Below are 21,580 nucleotides of genomic sequence, written 5' to 3'. Positions count from 1 at the left end.
TCAAAAAATACAGCTTCACCATGAATCAGATTAAACAGCAGGTCTCTTGTTGGAATCTGGAGTTCTGTGCTGTCTTTAAGTGCTGAGTATGGGGAAAATGGGAACATGTTAAATGGAACATGTATTTAAAATATGTTAGTGTGACTTACAGAGATGAACTGCAGGGTAATTCTTGGGTTTGTACAGTATTTGGTGGAGCACCCAGGCAGATAAGGCAGTCTGATCCTGGCTGCCAGGCTCTCTCCTGTTTGGGCAGGACAAGTGCTGGAGTGAGACAGTCTCCCCTGCCTCTGGCTGCTGCTGGTGAGGGAAGAGAGCAGGGACCTTGCTGTGTCAGAGGGAATGCCAGAAAACTATAAATATACTATGGCATGACATTTGCTTGTAATCTCTTCTTTCAAATCTTTCATTAGGAGGAGGTGATTTTGAGCTGCCCTAATGTGACATAGTGATAGTTTACTATTTGTTACTTTTCTGTATCCTTCTGGGGCTCAGTACTATTAAGAGATGTTTCAGTTGCAAAATCAGCTAATGAACTGCACAGAAGCTCTTGGTAGTGCTGATCCTCTCAATAACTTTTTTTGGAGCTTGAGGTCAGATCAGACATCACCACTTCACTGGTTGTGTTAGTAGCTGTTAGCTTAGCCTTATTCATTGTAGTCCAAGTTTAGCAGCAAATGTATGCTGTATTTCATTATATCTATTATCAGTGCATTAAGTTTCCAGATAGACTTTTTATTGCTATACACCCATGAAATAAAAATGAATCAGTATATGAGATTAAAACAGAGTGATGGAGCTGGGCAGTTTTGTTGTAATAAAATTGCTGCAGGCATTATTGTACTAGGATGGCCTCTCCCTGTCTTTTGTGAAGGGCTGGCAGATGGTATGCAGAAGCTGATCTCAAAAATGGAAGGGGGTCTGAGCTTGTGCTCAGATTGGATTTTTGTATTCATATTTAGGCATGATACCTTGAAAGAAGCATGTGAGAATTGAAGTCACAAGTAGAGGCTGGTTGATTGGTTTGTTTGCTTTTTACAGGTTAAAAGCCTACTGCTAAGTATTTCTGAGTTGCTAGCACTTACTTAGGGAGAATCTGAAACTATCCTCATTTTGTTCCATTACTTCTGTTAATCACAGACAATGGATGACAGTAGTGTGAGGCTGTTTTCTTCACCAAGAAGTACAAAGGAATATTGTGTGTGCTGGATTGTATGTAAAATCTGTATGTCTGAAGCCTGCCTTCTCTTGCATAATGAAGGGTTACTAGACAATTGTATTGTCCCTGTTTGGGATTGGGCTTATTTTTATCCATCAGCCCCTTTCTTCACTGGCATCTAAATTTGGAAGTGTCACTGCAAGCTACAGCTACGCATTCGAGGGCAGAATATGGACACATGTGTACACAGATTTTTAGTTTTCATTAGGACACATGAATGTGAGAATTAAAATGATATAACACTCTAGAAATTTGTGTCACTTTCCTGTCTTTGTAGCTTTCAAACAGTTTGAAACAGTGTTTAGGCCCAAACTCTAATTGGTACTTTCTCTGTATATATCCTCAAACTCTTTAATTTTCTTATGCTTTTAAAGCATCACAACCAAGAGGTGAAACTCTTTTTGCTTCGTAAGCAGGAATACAGAAGCATAGCAAGCTTCTTTTTTTTTCTTTTTTTTTTCTCCCCCAGGAAAAAAGTAGGCTGTAAAGAAGCCAGAAGGGGAATTTGCTCCCGTATGTGATGGAGAGAATCAAGCAGAAACTTGTGTGAGACCTTAATCAGTTGTGTGTCTTAAATTTAGGACAGTGCCGATTTTCTCTGCTGATCTGCTGCTGCCAGCTCAGTCCCATCAGCACAGCACTTGTGTCATAACAAATGTGGCTCACCTGCTAGAGGTGGCTAATGGGTTTTTCAGCCTCTGCAGCACTGATTGCTTGATTTTTGATGTGTACTAATTAAGCGACACGTTCATTAAAACAGCACTACATGAGAACTACAGAAAGAATTCCACTGACTTCTGTGGTTACTGCTGTATTTTTTTGATCTTACTTTCTTAGTATACAAGTATTGCTGTTCTGTGTACAGATTTCATTGAGTAGATACAGCTTTCATGTAACGCCTGTCACTTCTATTTTTTGGGAATGTGTTAAATGATGCTTCTTATTTAGCACCATGAATCCAAGAACACTCATGTCTATGTCTTGGCATACATTCCCTATTTTAATACTGTTTATATATGAAACATCTCTAAACGTAACATGAGTTTCATGGGCTGCAGAGGACTACACATCTGCCTTTTGTCAGAGCACAGCAACTTTCCTTGGTGAGCTCAATAGCATAAATTTGTCATTTTACTGAACAGAAAATATGTAAACTAAGTAAGAATGTGGATGTTCTTTTTCCTTGTATACAACTAGTGAACAAGTAAAAGATAACTGGATATTTCAGAAACCTCCAGAATGTGGCAGCTGAATAAAAGAAAAAGCCTTGCTTAGCTGATACATTTCTGATTAAAAGAAGAGTTGTTAGATTTTGTAGGTAAAGAAGAGCACAATTTAACAAAATTTTAAGGCCATATGAGTACCAAACCCAGAATTGTGCCAGTCATTATGTTAGTTATATTTTATTTTGAGGTAAAAGGACCTTTTCTGTAGATCTCCTTCCAATTTTGGGGCAGGGAGAAAGTGTAAAGTGTGGTGGTATCTGACTCTACATTTCAGAAACTGATGAAGAAACACTGGGAAGCAAATCATCTCCTGGAGTTATTTACACAATGCCAGTAAAATAACTGGCAATACAAAAAGCAGCTCATATTTAGTGTTTCTGTTGATAGTGTCTTTGCTTCACATGTTTCATGCTACTTGGGCTACTTCCTTGGGCACAGACATAAACAGGATACATGGCAATTATCAACACTTTTGCAACCTTGGGGTGTAGGCTTCTGTTTTAAATATTAAGTAAACACAGTCTGTGTTTCTTTAGTACATGCTGTATGATCATACCAAGTGCAACATGACTGTTGCTGCAAAATAGACAAAGCATGTTCCTGGAAGCTGCTGTATTCATGTGTATCAACATGATGTGTTCTTGCTATTACCTTGGCCTGTCATATAACTGAGTGTAGGTACAAAGAAACAGTCACAAATTACCTAAGCTAAGTTTGCTTTTTCAGGTCAGCAGCTCCCATTAGAAGGATTTTTAGCACAATTTGAGGCAACAGCTGTGCTTGTCCCAGTGCAGGAAGTGCATAGGCAGGTAGGGAGAGAGGACTTCCCTGTTCGCTGGAGCTAGCTGATACTTTGACCTTAAATGGGAATGGCTAACTAATCTAATGAAACCTTCCATCTTCAAGCACTGGATAGATTTACAGTATTTACTTGCTCCTAAATACTTGCACATAATTACTTATTCTCTTATCATCACTGACATGCCTTGCTGCAGATCAGAGTGGAGACAGGCAAGGGCCTTCTCAGAAAAATATCTAAGTTCTGAGAGTGGATATGCATGGCACATGAGGAAAACAATGAAAAATACTTGGCTTAGAAACATTCTGTAGTCCCTGGGGATGTGGAAAATGCAAGGTTTGTCCAAGTGAAAAGATGTGAGGGAGGAAGAGCAGAGGACAAGGCACAAGGTGGGTGGAAGTAGCTTAAGACAGGAGACAAACTGCAGAATACTCAAAGAGTACTTACTAATGCAGTTCTGTGGAGCAGTTCAAGAAACAGCCTTTCAGCAAGGCCTCTTTTAGAGGCAAAGGTATATTAAAAAAAAGTCAACAAGCAAAGCAACCTATCCACCTCTCAAAGCTGCACTGAGCAAAGTTTTCTGATTGTAACCCTTCCTCTTAAGAGGAGGCTATATCAGGTTAGCCCTATTTTGTCAGGGCATATGCTGAACCCTGAAACAAGAGGTCATTAAGTGGAAATTAAGAGTTACTAACCAGAGAGACAGGGGTGTAGAAGGTGAGCGTAGCTGAAATAGAGCAGCAAGAAAAAAGACTAAAGAAATTAGAACAAATACGCGTGTAGCTGTTGGTTTGCACAGCCTTAAATCAAGCAAGAACTGCACTGAAATTTTAACAGGTGCTTGCCCTGGGGGTTGTGATATGAAGGAGAAATAAGGGGGGGGTGGGTAAGAGCAGTATCTTGTATTTTAAATAGCACGTAGTAGAACTGGGACACTGAACGGATGATGGAGGTTCTTTTATTCTTCTGAAAGAGAAGTGACAAAAGCATCTTGGGAGGCTTGTGCAATATAGACAGCTGGGAAGTGCAGGGTTATTGCAAGAGACATGTACCCAGTCTGGCTTTGTGCATACTTAATCCTGCATGTACTGTCCATTATGATGTAAATTTGTCTGTTTTCTGTGAAATATGTAAGTGTCATGGGTGATTCTCCAGCTGCAAACCCATTGGTCTGAATTTGTAGGTGTTTCCTTGGGGGAGATCCTTCAAATTAGTACATTCCTTAGGAATGTGTTAATAATATGCTAAAAATAAGGAACTTGCTCATAATTTTCATCCAGAACTCTGCAAATGGCATTTTAAACAATTCTGCTAATGTTTTGGAGGCACAAAGGATCTTAGTAGTTGCTGGTATTCAGCTGTTCATCTCATAAAAAAGGAATGATCATGGGTAAAGGGTATGGATTTAAGAATTCAGTGTCTGGCGCCTTAGTAATCTCTAAGCAATCAAAGTGATTATTCTTTTGGTTATCAGGAAGATGGAAACTTGTATGTAATCCTTTTATACAGATGCAGGGGAGGAGCTGTGATGACACTGTCAAAGAAAATGTACAACCCTGGAACAAACAAACACAGAAAAGTTTTGAATCATGTCGCCATCTAGTTTCTGTGTTCTCTCTACTCTCAAAAAGCCAGGTGTGGGCTTTTTGTTTGTATGCATCCAAACTGCAAAACAAAACCCCCAATAATACGTAATACAAAACTTCTCATTATCAGGATGTGAAGCTTTGCATGTAATGTTTTCCAAGTGCAAAATGATATCGTGTAAGGAAAGCTGGCTGCCCAATGTTTTTCCATTAAGTGGTTTTAAGGCTTTCTTTTTAAATTATTGCTTTATAGCCTTTGTTGTTCTTTGCCTGAAGTGTTCTTTATCAGGCGTCTGCTCTGTGATTGTCTTACTCCCAGCCCTGCATACACACCCAGAGCTTCAGCAGGATGGTTAAGCCAGTAATGATATGGTGAAGGAAAGGACTGTAGGATTTACAGTGTTGAGAAAATCTCAGTGCCATGTGGGAGGGCAGTATAAACCAAATGTCTGTCTTTACCCATTTTTCTTAATGCAAGTAGATTTTCCTGTTCATTTTTCCCTTACCCAAAGAAGAATTTATTCTTACATTGCCACCATAGTTGTGTTAGTTTGACTGCTAAAAGCTGAAAGTGGTACTGCTTTAGACTGCAGATGCTATCCCCACTGTCAGTCATGGTGAAGGACTAGAGACCCTCTACGATGCAGCTGCAGATGGATGTAAGATGCTGAGCTTCATCTCTTTCAGCCTCTGCTCAGTGTCACAGACAGTATTAGACACTGCTTAGACAATTTAGTAAAGAATCTCAAAGTTTATTGGTTTTCCTACAGTGTCATTACTGAACAACAAAACAAACCCAAACAGATTATGCTGTAAGATCTATGTAGTGAATATTCCCAAATTTAGCCATGTCCTGGTGTATCCAGTGTAAGACTGATTTGTCTCTGGCACTGGCCTTTCAAAAACAAGGTGCAAAGCTAGGCAGTAACAACGTTTCCAAGACTGTGTCTTTCTGACTTTCTATTCAGAAATAATCCCTAATTTTAGGTTCCTAGTTTGCAAATATTCAAAGTTAGGTAAGAATCTTTTTTTCCCTTTTTAAAAAATCATAATGTGGATGTCTTCATCTAAGCTATGCTTTTTAATTCTTTGTAATCAAGAGAAGAAATTAGTTATTCTGGAGACTGACTCATTTCAGATGATTGCTACAGAAGGATGTTTCTCTGGGTTGATTGGAAGGGAGGAGGTGGTTCCATCTGACCTTACAGATATTTATTTACATGCCAAGGGAAATGATTCCTACTGTTAGCATGAGTATTTTTGTTACTAAGTACATTGATGAGATGAGTAAGAGGAGTCTGTTGCAAAGAGTGCCTTAAAGAAAGACACAAAATTATTGTTTTACAAATTCCTGGAGATCATTAGAATAACAAATGTTGGCACTTTAAAACAGCCTTTCTATTTACCTATCAAGACCTGATTTCAAACTTTTATTCTCCTACAACAGTTAACAACACTGAAACACCCACATAAATGCTCTTTCATAGCTTTGCTTTGGCTCTTACAAAGTTAGTTTGACAACTTCTATAAGAGCAGTGCAGCCTTGAAATGAATGATTGCTTTGGAGGTTCTTAGTTAGCTTTAAATGCAAACTGAAATTCTACTTTATTTATCTCCAATGTAAACAAGTATTTTCTGAGCTCCGCTTAAGGGACCTTGCTTAAAATGTTTTAATTTAGTTTCTTCTGAGAGCTTTCTGTAATTTTGATTGAACTTGTGAATTTTTATATTTCCTGCAGGAGGGAGTTTGGGGAGTGAGGGGCAATTCTGTGGTTGCAAGAGTTTAAAGGGAACTGTGAGAGCTAAAATAATGCAGAACATTTTCTAGTAGCATGTATTGGTGAATTAAAGTAAGCCAGGATAACTTTTTCTCTCACATGCCTTTACCTCTCCCTGCACAAATCCAGCCCATTGTCTCTAGCTGTATCTGTATCAATTCCATTAAAGCCAGTGGAAATTAGACATTTCTATCATCTGTATCAAGTATAAATTGGTCATTCATCTTTCTAAAACCATGAAGGTTGACTGTCTGGCCCCAAAACATTTGAGAACTAGTGTTCTTAGGTGCTGCTGTGCTTTCACTAGAGTTGACTGTCTCCTGTGGCCCTGTGATACTGTATTTTTGTTATTTTTTTATTCTAGTACTGACTTAAAAATAACTTTCTTATTTTTTTTTTTCTATTTTTAAGGAGCTCTACCATGTACCTAATGGCATGTCTCCAGGGAAGCTCTCTCATGGGATGGTGTATGGTGTTGTGCACCGAACTGACAACAACCATAAGAGAGAAATGGTGGTTTATGGCTGGTCAGCTGATCAGCTGAAAGAGGAGATGAATTACATTAAAGAAGTGAGTTATGCTTTCAGCTTCAAAATGTGTGAAATATGCTTTCCATGTATTCCTGTTGAGCTGTGAGTGTATATGGGTTGACTGATGTCTAGCCCAACACCCGAATCTTAATTGGGAACCTACTCTAAGCTGAAGACTTGACTTATTAGTGCTTGAGTTGGAAAAAAGGGTGCTCTATACCTGGCAACTGTGCAGTCCAGACTCAAGGTCTCTGTGCCAACTGATACTTGTTAGTGCTTGCTGACTGGGCCTCAGCTGGGTGTGCAGACTGCCAAACAGATATTAAGGTTCCTGTCCTGAAGCCTTCAGAATTTCAAATGTCATACAGAAGAAACTATGCAGGCAGACACCTTAAAGGATAAACTCTCTCCTCTCTTCTTCTGCTTCCCCCCTGTTCCCAAATCCCCCAGTTTTGAAAAGGCTCCTAAATTAGGTGACACAGTAAAATCACTTGGGTATATTTGGGGGCAGCCTTAAAATAGTCAGCCTAATAAGGATGACTTTGTACTACTTTCTCTGTGCATGCTCATTTATCATAATTGGCAGAAGCTCTCCTGGAAAAAAAAAAAAAAAAGGCATTTCTGACACAGCTGGTTTCTGTGCTTGAAACTCAGCATCTCTTTGACCATCAGTCCTTGGCTCACAGGCTTTGGAAATTACCCCCGAATTAGCCTAGGGCAAGTAACTGACCTTCTCTTTCTGTCCACCTTCACCACTCAGGAAGTTATTGGTCTATGTGTTACACTGATGCAAGTGCAAGCTGAGTTGATACAAAAGGGAGTAACACTGAGTCAAACCAGCAGTGTAAGAGACTAGAATTATGGGTGCTCTGACATCTGCCTGATCTCTAGCTGTCAGCTCTTGCTTCTCTCCTTTGCTGCTCACAGTTGTTTGCCCCTAGCATTCACCATGCTCAAGTTCCTGCACTCACAGTTAGGGTATGTCACCACTGCGGTGCACGCATGGCATGTGAGCTGAGTCGGCTGTTGGTTGCCTGCCTGGTTGTTTGCCTGCCCTGCTGAGGTGGTGTCAGGGATGGGTGAATCTGCATGAGGTCTGGCTCCCCGGGCTGCCCTATTGCTGTTCACAGCTGGCTTGTGGCATGGAGGGATGTGTCAGACCAGGTGGACTGCAAGTCTTGTGTGTGTGTGTGTGTGTGTATGTTCAAAGTACTGATCCTAACAGGAAAAAGTGGGAAAAACATAGGAAGAGATGAACTAGCTCTTGCTCTTTTCTGGCAGCTGTGTTCAGCTATGCTAACTGCTGAACTCTGGTCTGCCAGGTAAGTTTCATCTTTAAAAGTAGTCTTAAACAAAGTCCTCAGCTTATGCCACGTATGTGAAGGCTTAAACCAGAAATGATGGGCCGCATCAGAACTGCTGACAGTTTCCTCTGTAGCTGAGTCAAATATGCACCTTGCAAGAAGGGGAGCGGGGTGTGTGCATGTGTGGGGAGGGACAGGGCAAGGGACTTTTTCTGAGGTGAAGTGAAGGAATCATCTACCTTTCATGTTTCTTATCCTAAAGGGACCACGTAGCTTGGGGTAGGCTTGGGCTTACCTCTTGCATAGATTTTGTGACCAATGCCCCTCTTTCTGGGAGAGAGTGGGTATACTGCAGAGCTGCTGGAAACATCCCTTCTTCTATAAGGCCCTACTGTTTTCCCCTTGCACTTTCCCCAAGCTTGTGCAGCGAGGAGGTAACCTTGCTGCCCTAGATTATCTGCAATCAGTCTGTGTTTGATAGGGAGTGGGGGGGAAGAGGAGTTTGAATTATGCAGCTGGAATGCAAACTGTAGGCAAACATTTAACTAGTGTTTACAATGTGTACTCTTGAGAAGGTTGGTTGTGTGCATGATTGCAATGGCATGTAAGCCCAAGCTGTCTTCCAGCATGCTTTCCCTCCCTCCCCCCTTCTTTTCTTTTTTGGAAGGCAAGGTATAATTTACGTCCTTGGTTCTTAAATAAAATCAAATTGATTACTCTGTTCCTCAGATTTGAAATTGCATTGATAAATTTATGCTAATATATTGTTTAGCTAGGTACAAGCCTAGAAGTCTTAAATTAAAGGGTTTATCTTCAAAGGATACTTAGGGAAACTAATTAACCACTTTAAAAAGTATGAAGGTGTATTAAATCTGTGTGTGGATGCTTTTTTTTTTTCAGAATGAAAACATTATATGCTCAAATTAATTTTAATTTGTTTAGTAATCAGGTTAGAGTGAATTATGGATAATTTATTATTTAAATTATTAATCTACAAGCATTTGAGTGTGCACAGAGAAGCTTAGAATTACTCAGAGACATTTACTTGTATCACCCCTATATAGACAAGTCTTGAGACTTCAGTTTGTGTCTTGTTCTTAAGAGTAAATTGCTGTTGATGAAAAGGTAAATTAATAATGGAAATTACTGGAAGTAGCAATGTAGAACTTATCAAAACCAAAAAGTCACGTCCTAGTATAAAGAGTATCATCAATAAGTTTGATAAAGGTATTTAATTTTTTTTCTGACACCAGGTTAGAGCAACTCTGGAAAAAGTAAGAAAGAAAATGTATGGCGAATACGATGAAATGAAACGAAAAATACAGCAGCTTACAAATGAACTGAAAGTAAGTACAAATTCATTTGGAGGTAAGGCATATGAGAATAACTGTCCCAGTGTTATCTAAAAAGATTTTGTGGGTTTGGTGTTTTTTTTTTTTTTGCTTTGACAGAGCAGAAATAATTTCTCGAGCCATTCTAGTTCATTGTTTTATGTGACATCTAAATTTTTATTTATTTATTTTCCCCTTCAGGAAGGTAAGGTAGGACAGGGATGTTTTCATATATGGAATTACTAATTGCCTGCTTCTTGGGAATAAAAGAGTGATCTTAATAGCATTGTCTGTGTGTATTGGTAATTAGTGGAGATGTTTGTACCACAAAGCTGCCAGGTGAATTGAATAAATAATGTGCATAATTAGGAGTAAAGTGCAATTTGGTGTCATTTCAACAGACTTTGCTCTGGTTTACTGACTTTATTGTTTAAACACTATAGTGAAAGAAGCAGCAGTATTTTTTAATATTAAAGCGCTTGACAGTTCTAAAAATGACTTACCTTTTGGCTCTTAATTGAACCTTGTAATAGTTATTCGATGACCTCTCTTTCTTCTGACATGCTGCTTTAGCAATAAAAGCTGCTGCAGTCTGTAGAAGTAAGTATCCTTCATATAAAACTGCTGAGTTCTTTGGTCCAAAAAAATCTTCCTGAAAACTTGCTGTGGATTTGATATTCAACATTGATTTTCACAGCCCTGGTTCAGATGAAGCTTTGGCTATTAAAGGTATTCTGACTTCAGGGGACTGAGACCCTGACTTATGCCCTTCTGCCACCCTTATTTGGAGGCTGTCAGTTCTCTGCATGCTCTATTATGTATAAAGATCAGAACTTGCTGTTAAACTGGTACCTCTATGGCAACTAATCTCAAAAAACCAAAAACAACCCAAAAACCCAACAACAAAAAAATCACCCTGACTTGAGAGGAGGAGGGGGAGAACATTCAGTTGCTGTGGACTGTGTCAAATAATCTTAATGATGTCAACAAGGGGAGTCTCCCACCAACCACGCACACAGGCAAATGCTGATACAGATGAAGTTTTGTCATCTTTGCTGCTGATCCTTATTGAACAGTTAGTGATGAATATCACAGTGATGATATGTGGCACTTCCAGATCTTTCTGTCAGACCAGTAGAAATCCTGCATTAGTCTGAACATCTCTCTTAATTAAGGGTTTCTGATCAGCTCTGACAGAATCTCTAGTTCTGCAGCAAATTAGCAGTTTATGAAGTACCCCTTCTGACATAAATAGCACATTATGAGACACTCTTCCCCCTTTTTTAATACTTTACACTGCTTGTAATAAAACACAAGTGTTGTTCTACCTAATAATGTATGGTTGGGTTTTTTTATTGGCTTTGGGTTAACATGACTAACATCTTTCATGCTATTTGTGGATTCTGTTTAAAATAATTTATATATTCTGCTTCAGCTTTGAATCACTATGCTTTTTTCCCATCGATTTTCAGGACCACTTTTTGTTCATAAAATTTGTTTGTAATTTGTACTTCCAATATACTGCCCTGGGCAGTATGCTTCTTCACCTCAGTTCTTATCTTGTAGCTTTCTTAATCCATCTAAAGCATTTCTGCTTTTGTTTGTTTTTACATGAGCACATGTTTATATAGGGTTAACTGTAACTGCTTGGCTTCTACTCCTTATGCTGACCTAATCTGTGTATGACTTGGTTACTAAACACTCATTGTTCTCCGTATCAGTCCCCAGTGTTCTTATGTTTTTATCAAGAAACAAATCTGGTCCATCTAAGAATGTGAGGTGGGCTGTTCTCCATTAGTAACAATTTTTTTCTCTTTATTGGATTTTTCATAATTACTTACACAGCTTGGGTTTTGGTCTCTTAAATGATGACAGTCTGTGCCTATCACCCCCAAACCCCCTCCAGTTTTTAAGCATGTGTGTGTTTGTACACAACAAAAGATGACATTTTCACACAACAAAGCTCTCTGCTGACTTTTCCTACCTGCTTCCTATTGTTTCATCCTTAAGTCTTCTTGATGTTGCTTCTTTGCAGACCTGATTAGTCAGTTCCTTCTTAATTAAGGCTATTCTACAGTTCACCAAAACCTTTCTAGATTTCCTTATTTCTTGCATTATTCTGCTTTTCACCCTGTGACTTCTCAAAATCTGCCCACTCCATGTACATAAGCTTTCCGAGTAGCCATCTGCTAAATATCCTCTTGTCCTTCTTAAAAAGAACAGCTTTTACAGCAATTACAGACTAGCCATAAACATAGATACTTGTGCCTTATTCCTGTTAAGAGTATTTGGATTCTAAATTCTGTTTGTTTGTTTCTGAGGTACAAGAATATGGTTTGAGGCCTGTATATTTTAAGCATCCTAGTATCCTAGTACTGTGAAAATTAACCATGGGGTCTTTCTCTTATGTAGCTCCCTTTGAAAGAATAGGTAAACTTGATCATTATTCTATATAATTTTTATTTATTTTTTTCTTTTCCTGCTCAGGTGACAAATGCTCATCAGGAATCCTTAGAGAATCATGTGCGAGTGCAGGCTGCAGCCTTAGATAGCTTTAGTGAAATGAACAGCTCCTTGACATCAGCATCAATAGACTTGCAGGTACATTTTAATAGCTGTTTCACAGCTGACAACCACCTTTTCTGACATGGATTTAAAAGCATACATAAAACATGGATGACAGATACAGATTCTAACACTAAACAAGATCATAAAGTACTGTCTTGGCTATCTAAGGCAGCTAATTTAGGAAGCAAAGACCAAATTCCAACACCTGTGTTTTTAAAACCTATTAAAAATAGTATACAATAAAGAGATGCTGATCTGCAGCAGACTAATGTCATTAGGCATATCTCTATGAAATATCTAAGGTGAAAATGTGATTTGTTTTGTGTTGTGCAAAACGGTTCATCTCCTGACTGATCCCTACCTTCACCGGTTAACAGAAATGGAAGTGGCCTGTTTGGATGCTAAACACTTGTGGGAATTTACATACCTGTGAAATGTAGGGGGAGGGAGAAGGTGGGAATGAATTTTCTGTGTTAAAGACTTACAGGTATCTGAGCTGAAAAACTTAATGTTCCTGCTTTCTTGTATGTCACAGTTTTTCCTCAGTCTAGTGTATTTAATATGTATAATATGGCCCTTGGAGAGAAGAAAGGAAGACTGTTGGGAGTAGTATTCATGCTGAAATATATCCATGTTCCTTTGTTGGTTTTTTTCTTATAGCATTCCAGGACTTGATTTCACTTAGCACATTCCTCATGGAAATATCTCCTAGTAAACAAAATACAACTAGAGCTATCATTTTAAACATTAAAATGTGCAAAATTGTTCCCACTGCATTGATACATCAGGAAACTAAATGTTCTGTCTGTTCCATAATCTCTTGACTGTATTAGTTCACCAAGTTATTTATGATTTTTAATATGTGGTTTGCCTCTTTCCTCTAGAAAACTCTAGTTGACGTTACATTGGAGAACACTGATATAAGGGAACAAATAAGGAATTTAAAACATACGCATGAACAATCTATGGAAAAGCTGAGAGAGAAGCAAAAGCAACTGGAAACAGCACAAATAGAAAACCAGTTACTGAAATTAAAGGTGTGGTATATAAACTCCCCTAAAAATATTGCCCAGTAAGGGCATTAGGAGTATATTAAATGAATTCCTATATCGTATTTGTAAAGTATTCTTCATTCTTCATGCCTTCATCATTCCCTAGAGCCAACGTATTGCTGTGAATCAATCCTGTTTCAATAACAGAGAATTTCAGCTGGCAGCAGTCAGTCTTTCCATAACATAGGATTGTCATTCAGGGATGTTGGCAGGTGAAAATTCAAACCATAGAATAGTTATTAGCGTCCATTGCTGTAAGAAAAGCAATATTATAACTCTATATGGTGCTATAAGAATTTCTTCATAATGAATTTCTTTGGTGTTGCACAATTTTTAATAGGTAATCTGTTAAGTCTTATGAACATGTGATCCACAGATACATGCTGTAACAGCCAGTGTCTTGGAAAGAGACTTCAGCTATTCCTTTCAGAGAAATGCAAGGGAATAAAATGGAAACTGAAAAGTAATACATGGCAGAAATCTTGACCGTGTTCTCCACTCATCTGCCAAATGTATTCCTTTAATGTCATTTAAAAAAAAAACAAACAAAACAATAAAACAAAACAAAACAAAAAGAAAATCAAAGCCAAAAGCAACAATAACCAAGCAAGCAAAAAAACGTCTGGAAACCTTTGCTCCTTCTAAAATTGCTCAGTGTAGACTAATTTGGATATAGACTGTATCAGGATTTGTCACTGTGAAATTAAGGTGACTGCTGGTTTATTAATGTTTAATTTTTCCAATGAAGATGTTTCTTTTTGGCTCTCTAGTGACTTGCATTCATGCTTAGTGATGAATGGTTAAAAGAGAAGAAGGTATTTCTGCTCCTAAGGGCAGAGAACCACAGGTTCAGTCCAAGTTCAACTGAATACATAAGAACTTGTTTCTCTTTGAGCATGTCAAGGTCTGCATAATACATACCCTGCTTTAATGAGGGAAAACTTTAAATTTTGCCCTCAAAATTGCAGTTTTATTATGAAGTTAGTGGGTAAAATACGTCATTTCTGTCTTTGAAAATTAAACATAAAATTGCAAGACATCTGGGATTTAATTCCAGGGGTGAATGTAAGAGGAGGGTTTGGAATCCGGGGGGATAGCAGTTGAAAAGCAGTAACTACCATATGCTGTGATCCTTTTCTGGGTAGGAGAACACACCCCTGTAGCTTATTAAGGATCTTTGGCTTATTCATACAATCATAACAATACCTAAGTTTGGAGACACTGCTTAAGAGTCCCATAACAGATGCCCTGATGCGCCTACTTTTTCATGCTTGTTTTTACTCTCCTGATTGCTCAACCTGTAAGCAAAGGAATGATGGAGAGACAGTGCCAATGATCATATTCCAGTTCAGCATATCTTAAAGACTCTGGGGTTTCATTGTTGGCTTTTTCTGAACTATATGATTATTTCATGCTTCTTGAAATATGGAAGGTTTTTTGTTGTACTGAGAGCTAACTCCACTCATTCCCTCTCACAAAGTGTAGGTTGCTGCCCTTGCCCCAGTGTTGGTCTAGGTGAGGCACCAAAGGAGACAACTGCAGTGCAAGTAATGTTCTTCAGAGCTCAGACTCTTTTCAGGATGAAATATGCTGTTGTTAAACAGGGTAGTAACACAGCTTGTTCCCCCCATGCAAGATAAACACAGGGGTTTAATAAATATTTCAGTCCTTGAAATGGAAAAACAAACAAATAAAAACCCCAGGAGCAAGCAAGCAAACACACAGATCCAAACCCACCCCCTAAAAAAGCCCCCAGTGATACCAAAACCCTAATCATCAGAACCAGGCATTTTGTGGTTGTGTGAACTGTAGTGATGGGCAAGGAGCACTTTATTCTTCTCCCACATGACAGTGTATTCCTCCTCTTCCTGACATTTTTGTAGGACCCACAGCATTTCAGTACAACCTTGTCTGATTTATAGCATCTGTAATAAAAGAACTAAGTCCTGGGCTAGCTATTTTATTGATGCTTACAGAGTCGATGGGTTTAAGCTATGACTACCCTATCTGGCGTTTAATGACTGAGGGTGTGGTTCAGTCAGTGTTTTGAGCCAACAGAAGGGGGAAATCCTGTCTCTGAATTACCATTCCTGCCCTCTTCCCTGTAGCAATAGTAAAGTTTCTGGTCATGTGGTTAGAAATTAACCCTTCCACACCCTGAGAATATTGTCTGATTGTTCTCTAATCTGCTTTTCTTCATGGGCACCCCAGTTTTTCTGCCTACACAAAGAGCAGTGTGTGGAAAACCAAGGGAGGAGGGACCATACAGCTGTGTCTTCTAGTTAAAAAGACATGCTTAGGTCCAGCTTGAAGTAATTATTGCTTTGAGGTTCATGATCATTTAGAAACAATAGTTGAGTCTAGACCATCTCTAATCTATGCTTCTTTAAAATGAGGGGAGACAAATATCTTTTCAATGGGAAACAAACCAAGTGATTTGGGTCTGTTACCAGAGGGCTTAGTAAAGGGTCATAGCCTGGTCTTGGATGAGCAATAACCAGTTAAATTCAGACAATGTGAAACCTGATGAAATGGTAACTTCTACAAACTCAGATTACTTACGTATTGGCAGAGTACCGTAAATGGTCTTGATGCAAATGAAAATCTGCTTCAGCAGTGTCAAATTTATAACAAGGTGGAGCTGAAGTTCAAAGTGCTACTCTCACACCATGTGAACTTCACTCCTCCTGCTGCCAGCAGTGCTGTACTGACTGACAGGTCAACTTTCCTCTCTCATAGGTGGAATCATCGCAGGAAGCCAATGCTGAAGTCATGAGAGAGATGACAAGAAAACTGTACAATCAGTATGAGGAAAAAATGCGAGAAGAGGAGCAGAAACATAAAGCTGAGAAAGAAATCCTCCTAGTATGTACAATCAGTCTGTAAGAGTGGTGCTTATCTTGGGTGTTTCTGAATCACGTAATACTCCAGAGCTGATGTGTTCCTTCACGCCTGTCTCTGTGAACTAGTCATGCCAAGGTTATTAAGCTTTCCAAGCTTTTGTGATTGAAAGACTAAGAAAACAATGTGTTCAAACACAGTAACAGTGATAATAATGTAGATTTCAAAATTTGATATGGAGTAAGTTGCAGTTTTTGACTTTTGATTCTCTCTTAAAAAAAAAAAAAAGAAAGGAAAATATAATCTCCAATTTTAGTTATATTTTAAGAAGAGAGGGAACAACTTAACTGGATAATGCTGGAGGAAGAACTGTTCCTGTTCCCTGCTTTCCCTCCACTCCCAAGTAAAAGCTTTCTATGAGCAGTTAGTCATTGCATTTTTCTAGCAGATAAAGTAGATAATGATGGAAACTGAAGGTAGATTCCCCAGTCTCTTGATATTGTTTTATATATAAGGAAAGTACAAAGCTGAACGTAGCAAACTTTGGTTTCTAAAATGTTATCTTCTGCAACAGCGTATTTTTCTTATGTTGTTACTCATGGCATCCTCAGAACGGAAAACAAATATCTAAGAAATGGCTAAAAGTTTTTCTTGGATTTTCATAATGATGTTTTTAAATAAAAATACCCCAGATCTTTTGTTCTATACAATTCACCTTTAAGGTCACAACTCTTCCAGACTTCTGGGCAGATATAGTGAAAAGCTTTGAGCTCTGCTTGAAAGCCATTATCCTGGCTCTATGGGATGTTAATGTGACTGTAAACGTTCTTATTTGAAGGAGGAAACAAATCGGCTTCTGAAGGCTATTGAAGAGGCAAATAAGAAGATGCAGATTACAGAAACAAGCATACAGGAAAAAGACCAGAGAATTGGTGAGCTGGACCGGCTGATTGAACGCATGGAAGAGGTATGAGAGTTAGTCAGGTACCAACTTTATATCAAATACAGAAGTGCATGGAGGAAATCAGTTTCTTTTTTAACTTTCCCTTTTCCATTTCCACTGCTCAGTACCCTGATCAGTGACATACTATTGCTGTTTGCATCTATCTTAATTATTGTATCCATATAAGTAAATGGACCTGGTCTACCACAAAGACACTATGATTAAGTGGTTCTATCTTTGTAGTGGTCTTTACAGTCAGGGCTGCCTAAAGTGTCAAAATATATTTATTAAATTAACCATTATTTTAAATAAAGAGTTTAAAAAGACCGTTCAGTCTTCCTTCAGTGTGCAAGGTCTCCTAAGCCTAATGATCCAAAGTCTCTTAGAATTGCTGTTTGTAGGTTCACGGAGTGCATAGAGTTTTGCATGGGGATAGATGAGGAACTGACTGAGAGCATAAATTGGGGTTGTTGGTTGATGTGAAGCTCAACATGACCCAGCAGTGTGTGCTTGCAGCCCAGAAACCAACAATGTTGGTTGGTTTCAAAAGGAGCATGACCAGGTTGAGGGAGGGGGTTTTATCCCTCTACTCCACTCCCATGGGATCCCACCTGGGGTACTGTCTTCAGCTCTGGGGTCCCCAACAAAAGAGGGATGTGAACCTGCTTGAGCGAGTCCAGAGGAAACCACAAAGATGATCAAAGGGCTGGAACACCTTTCCTATGAAGACAGGCTGAGAGAACTGGGCTTGTTCAGCCTGGAGAAGAGAGGGCTCTGGGCAGACATTACAGCAGGTTTCCAGTCCCAAATCTTGATCTGATCTTTAAGGTCCTTTCCAACCCAAACAGTTATGATTCTATGATTGATTAAAATGTACTTAGTTAGCAATAGATACTTCTGTTTAGCTGTTTATAGTCCTGATAGGAATTGTATCTCCAAATTTCTCCACTTGGGGATGAAATGCTAAACTGAAAGCTTCAGATTAAAATGTCTTGAGGATTTTTTTGTGGGTATCTAACAATCAATTAATCTTCCATTCTGATATCCTGTTTAGATTATAGCTCAGAATAATTTGAGGAAAGAATTAAAAAAATCATTTTTACTACCTTTTAATCCAAAATTTATGTTCTTCCTTTCCTGCTGGTATTAAAAAGCATTAATTATTCCTCTGCCTGGCTAAATATTCCCTACCAAACTGTAATTGAGAGTAAGTTTTTGACAATTGAATTTTAAAGCTCTGAAAGCAGAAAAGCTCTGAGACATTTACCTCTTGTGACACTGTCAAGCGTGACACTTCTGTAAAACTAGTTTTAGTACTTTTTGCATTGCTTCTTTGTATTTCCTTATTTCCCTTCTTCTCTTTTACAGGCTACGCTCCAGGGCAAAACTCAAACTAGTCATCAAATTATTATTATTTTAATCTATTGTTAAGCCTAAAAGTATCAGCCTAACAGTTATGGTGAAATTTCCTCTTAGTTTTCTGGTATCATTCCCATAACTGAGAATGAATGTTACTCTTTAGTCCTCAGACTGAAGAGTGTCACCCTAGACAGCATAAGAGCAGCCCTTCCAAAAGGCTCCAGTGCTCTTGGATGTACTTTGGCATTTCTCATTTCATTTAATAGCAGGCATCTCATTATCTTTAAAGATCTGTGCTTTGCTATCTAAAATATAGAAGCAGAGAGCATTCTAGTAAGTGAAGGGGCTATGATCTTCTGTTCTTACACATGAGGTGTTTTTTTCAGTGGCTGAAATTTAGTATATTAAATATTTGTTACCAAGAAATAGATTTTTATGAGCCTGTCTTGTTGGCTTGACTGGGTAGTCTAATGTGAATTTATATTGAACCTCTCTTATCTAATGCTTGCAAATCTATTAGCAGAACTAGTGATTATACTGAGCAGTCATTCAGTTTAACATGCCCTTTAGCAGCTCCATTAACTTAATCTGGGTTTCTCCCTACAATTTGTATTTTGCAGTGAATGAAAGATTGCAGTATAGTTCTTAAGTACAGATGAGTTTCTTCATGTCGGTTATTTAAGTTGCTCTTATCTGGCCAATACTTGCAGAATAAAACCGAATGCCTCTTAAATTCCCATTGAAGTGGACAGCAGACTCCTCTGTTAGTTTGTGTTGACTCAGTTCCCAAAGCGTCATAGGTTTTTCACAGGTGCTGTGCTGGTGGACACCTGAAAATTAAACAAGAATATTCTGGAGAAGAAAATAGAGCAATATCTTGTATCTCAGCCTTGGATTGAGAGATTTTTTGAAGGGATAACTTGGAAAATTTTACATTTATGTTGTTTAAGATGACTCATCTTTTTATTCAAAATCCTCAGTTTCAAGTACAACTGCACATCTTCAAAAAGGAAATTGAAAACTCTGATCTTAATTCCATGCATAGCTGGGAATTTGATTTTATTCTTATGCATCCTGTGTGCCTTCATGAATTTTGTTTCATCAGTTTCTATTTTAATTTCACAAAAGATCTTTTGAATTGCAATGAAATATGCTTTACAAAGCCTTTACGTTTTGACACACGGGTAACTGAAGGATAACATTTCTTGTTTAGGAACGTCACCAGCTGCAAAAACAACTTGAACTGAATGAAATGCAAATATCTGGAGCAAAATCCGAAAACAACTCCGACACTGAAAGGTGAGATACATCTTGTCTGTGGAACTTGTGGTATTGCTAAGAAACTTTAGGGGGTGGTTGGTTTGTTTTTCGAAGACACCTGAATTTTATTTTATCTATCTTTAAAATTGCAGTCTTGTAGGGATTGTCCATCTGAATGTAAGCTTATTTACACATAAAATATCAAGAGGATTAATTCTTGCAACAAAACCCCCACATCGATGCATCTTTCTTAAAAATTGTTTGCAAACATAAAAGCATAAAAGAGGGAAAGCAGGAAATATATTTAACGCTTGGAGGAGCTGGTCTATACATGTGGTGCACATTAACGTATGCACATGAACAAAGTGAAGGTGTGGAAGAAATCTGTCATGTAGCATCACAATGCAGAAGTAAGCTACAAAGTTATTTGGGTAAAGTAAGGTCGATATTACTGGCAGTGAGTCCCCTGTAAATGGTTGTTCTCAAAAGCATGAAGCTTAGAAGAAAGATCTGGTAGTGTGGTGGCACCTGGATGTGCTGTTTCTGCCCACAGACGGCACATGCATCCATTACTATTTATTTGAGGCTGACAGAGCATCATGACCAGGCAAAAGAAAAGTTCAAGGAAAGCCAAAGGCAACATTTCAAGGGAAATCTATCCAGCACTGAAATAGCATAACTGCCATTTGAGTGAAAATTGCATCTGCTGTTTAAAAGTTTATATGACACTACTTAAGTGGGTAAACATGAATCGTAAGTAGAGACTGAATAATTGTTTTCTGTGGCACCAAGAAATAAAGTTTTAAGGTTTTGGCATCTCACTGTTCTTTAGGAAGCATAACAGAAAAGGAGGCCCTTGCTGAGAGCATCTCACTGCCTAGTTGCATTGATCTATGACCAGCTTATCTGCTTTAAGGGTTATAACAGCTTTTCACAGCAGCTTGTTAAAATAATAATTTAAAGTGAGCAGATATTGCATACAACATATAATATGGAGATGAAAGATAATTGCTTTCTTCCTTTACCTCTGCATAACAGATACTCTTCTCGCTTCAGTGGATCCTTCTCTGGCCACTCAGTATAAAGGCAGTATACTGCAGTATAAAGGCAGTGTCCAGACAAGAATTTGTGCAATTCAGGGATGCACAGAGTTGCAATTTATGCAATGCAAGCAGTGAATGTGGGTTCAGATGCTGAAGTTCTTAAGTTCTCTTTACAGGTCTATACCTCACCAGACACTTGAGCTCCACCTGAGGAAGGACCTCTTTTACATTGCTCCATTGCCATCAGTGCTTAAAATTTTGAATCTTCCAAAGAGAGATCAAATACGTGTTACAGTTGCAGTCAAAATGTAAATTGTGGTTTTGTGGGACTGAAAAACCTGCAGCACTGCCTTGATTTTTTTTGAGTCCTTGTCAAAGTGCTGGAGTTATAGTTCTGTAGAGTACTTCACTGCTAATAGAGACTCTTTCTGGGGGGAAAAAGTTTTCACAGTCATTCACTGAAGTCTTGTCATACAGTTTGCCATCTGCTGCTTTGCCTTTGTATGGTTGTTCTAAATGCAGCTTCAACAGTTTCTTCTGTTGTGCACAGACCAAGATGAAAAGAGCCTTTTTGGTTTTGATTCCCCTCCTCCACTTCTCAAATTGTGTCCAATCCTGAACCTAAGAGTACAAAAGTTTACTTTGTAAGCAAGCAATTGCTTTCTTTGAAGAACTGCAAGAATTGTACATTCAGATAAAAGTGGAGGCTCCCATGGCCATCATGCCCCAAACTTACTAAAC

General features: G+C 38.5%; 1 protein-coding gene across 1 annotated transcript in view; it reads left to right on the top strand.

The window, feature by feature from the left end:
• The window catches only part of MYZAP (myocardial zonula adherens protein), a 59,237-nt gene that overhangs the window by 9,688 nt on the left and 27,969 nt on the right, over positions 1-21,580 (top strand). The window contains exons 3-9 of the mRNA XM_062627494.1: positions 7,020-7,178; positions 9,696-9,788; positions 12,261-12,374; positions 13,226-13,378; positions 16,133-16,258; positions 17,073-17,201; positions 19,750-19,835. Coding sequence (XP_062483478.1) covers positions 7,020-7,178; positions 9,696-9,788; positions 12,261-12,374; positions 13,226-13,378; positions 16,133-16,258; positions 17,073-17,201; positions 19,750-19,835 — 860 coding nt within the window. The remainder of the gene's footprint in view (positions 1-7,019; positions 7,179-9,695; positions 9,789-12,260; positions 12,375-13,225; positions 13,379-16,132; positions 16,259-17,072; positions 17,202-19,749; positions 19,836-21,580) is intronic.

Source organism: Pezoporus occidentalis, unplaced genomic scaffold (assembly GCF_034315485.1).
Source record: "Pezoporus occidentalis ecotype Australia unplaced genomic scaffold, CSIRO_AGI_Poc_V1 ctg11, whole genome shotgun sequence".
NCBI lineage: Eukaryota > Metazoa > Chordata > Aves > Psittaciformes > Psittacidae > Pezoporus > Pezoporus occidentalis.
Note: the sequence above shows the minus strand (reverse complement) of the source record. Positions and strands in the feature narration are given on the sequence as shown.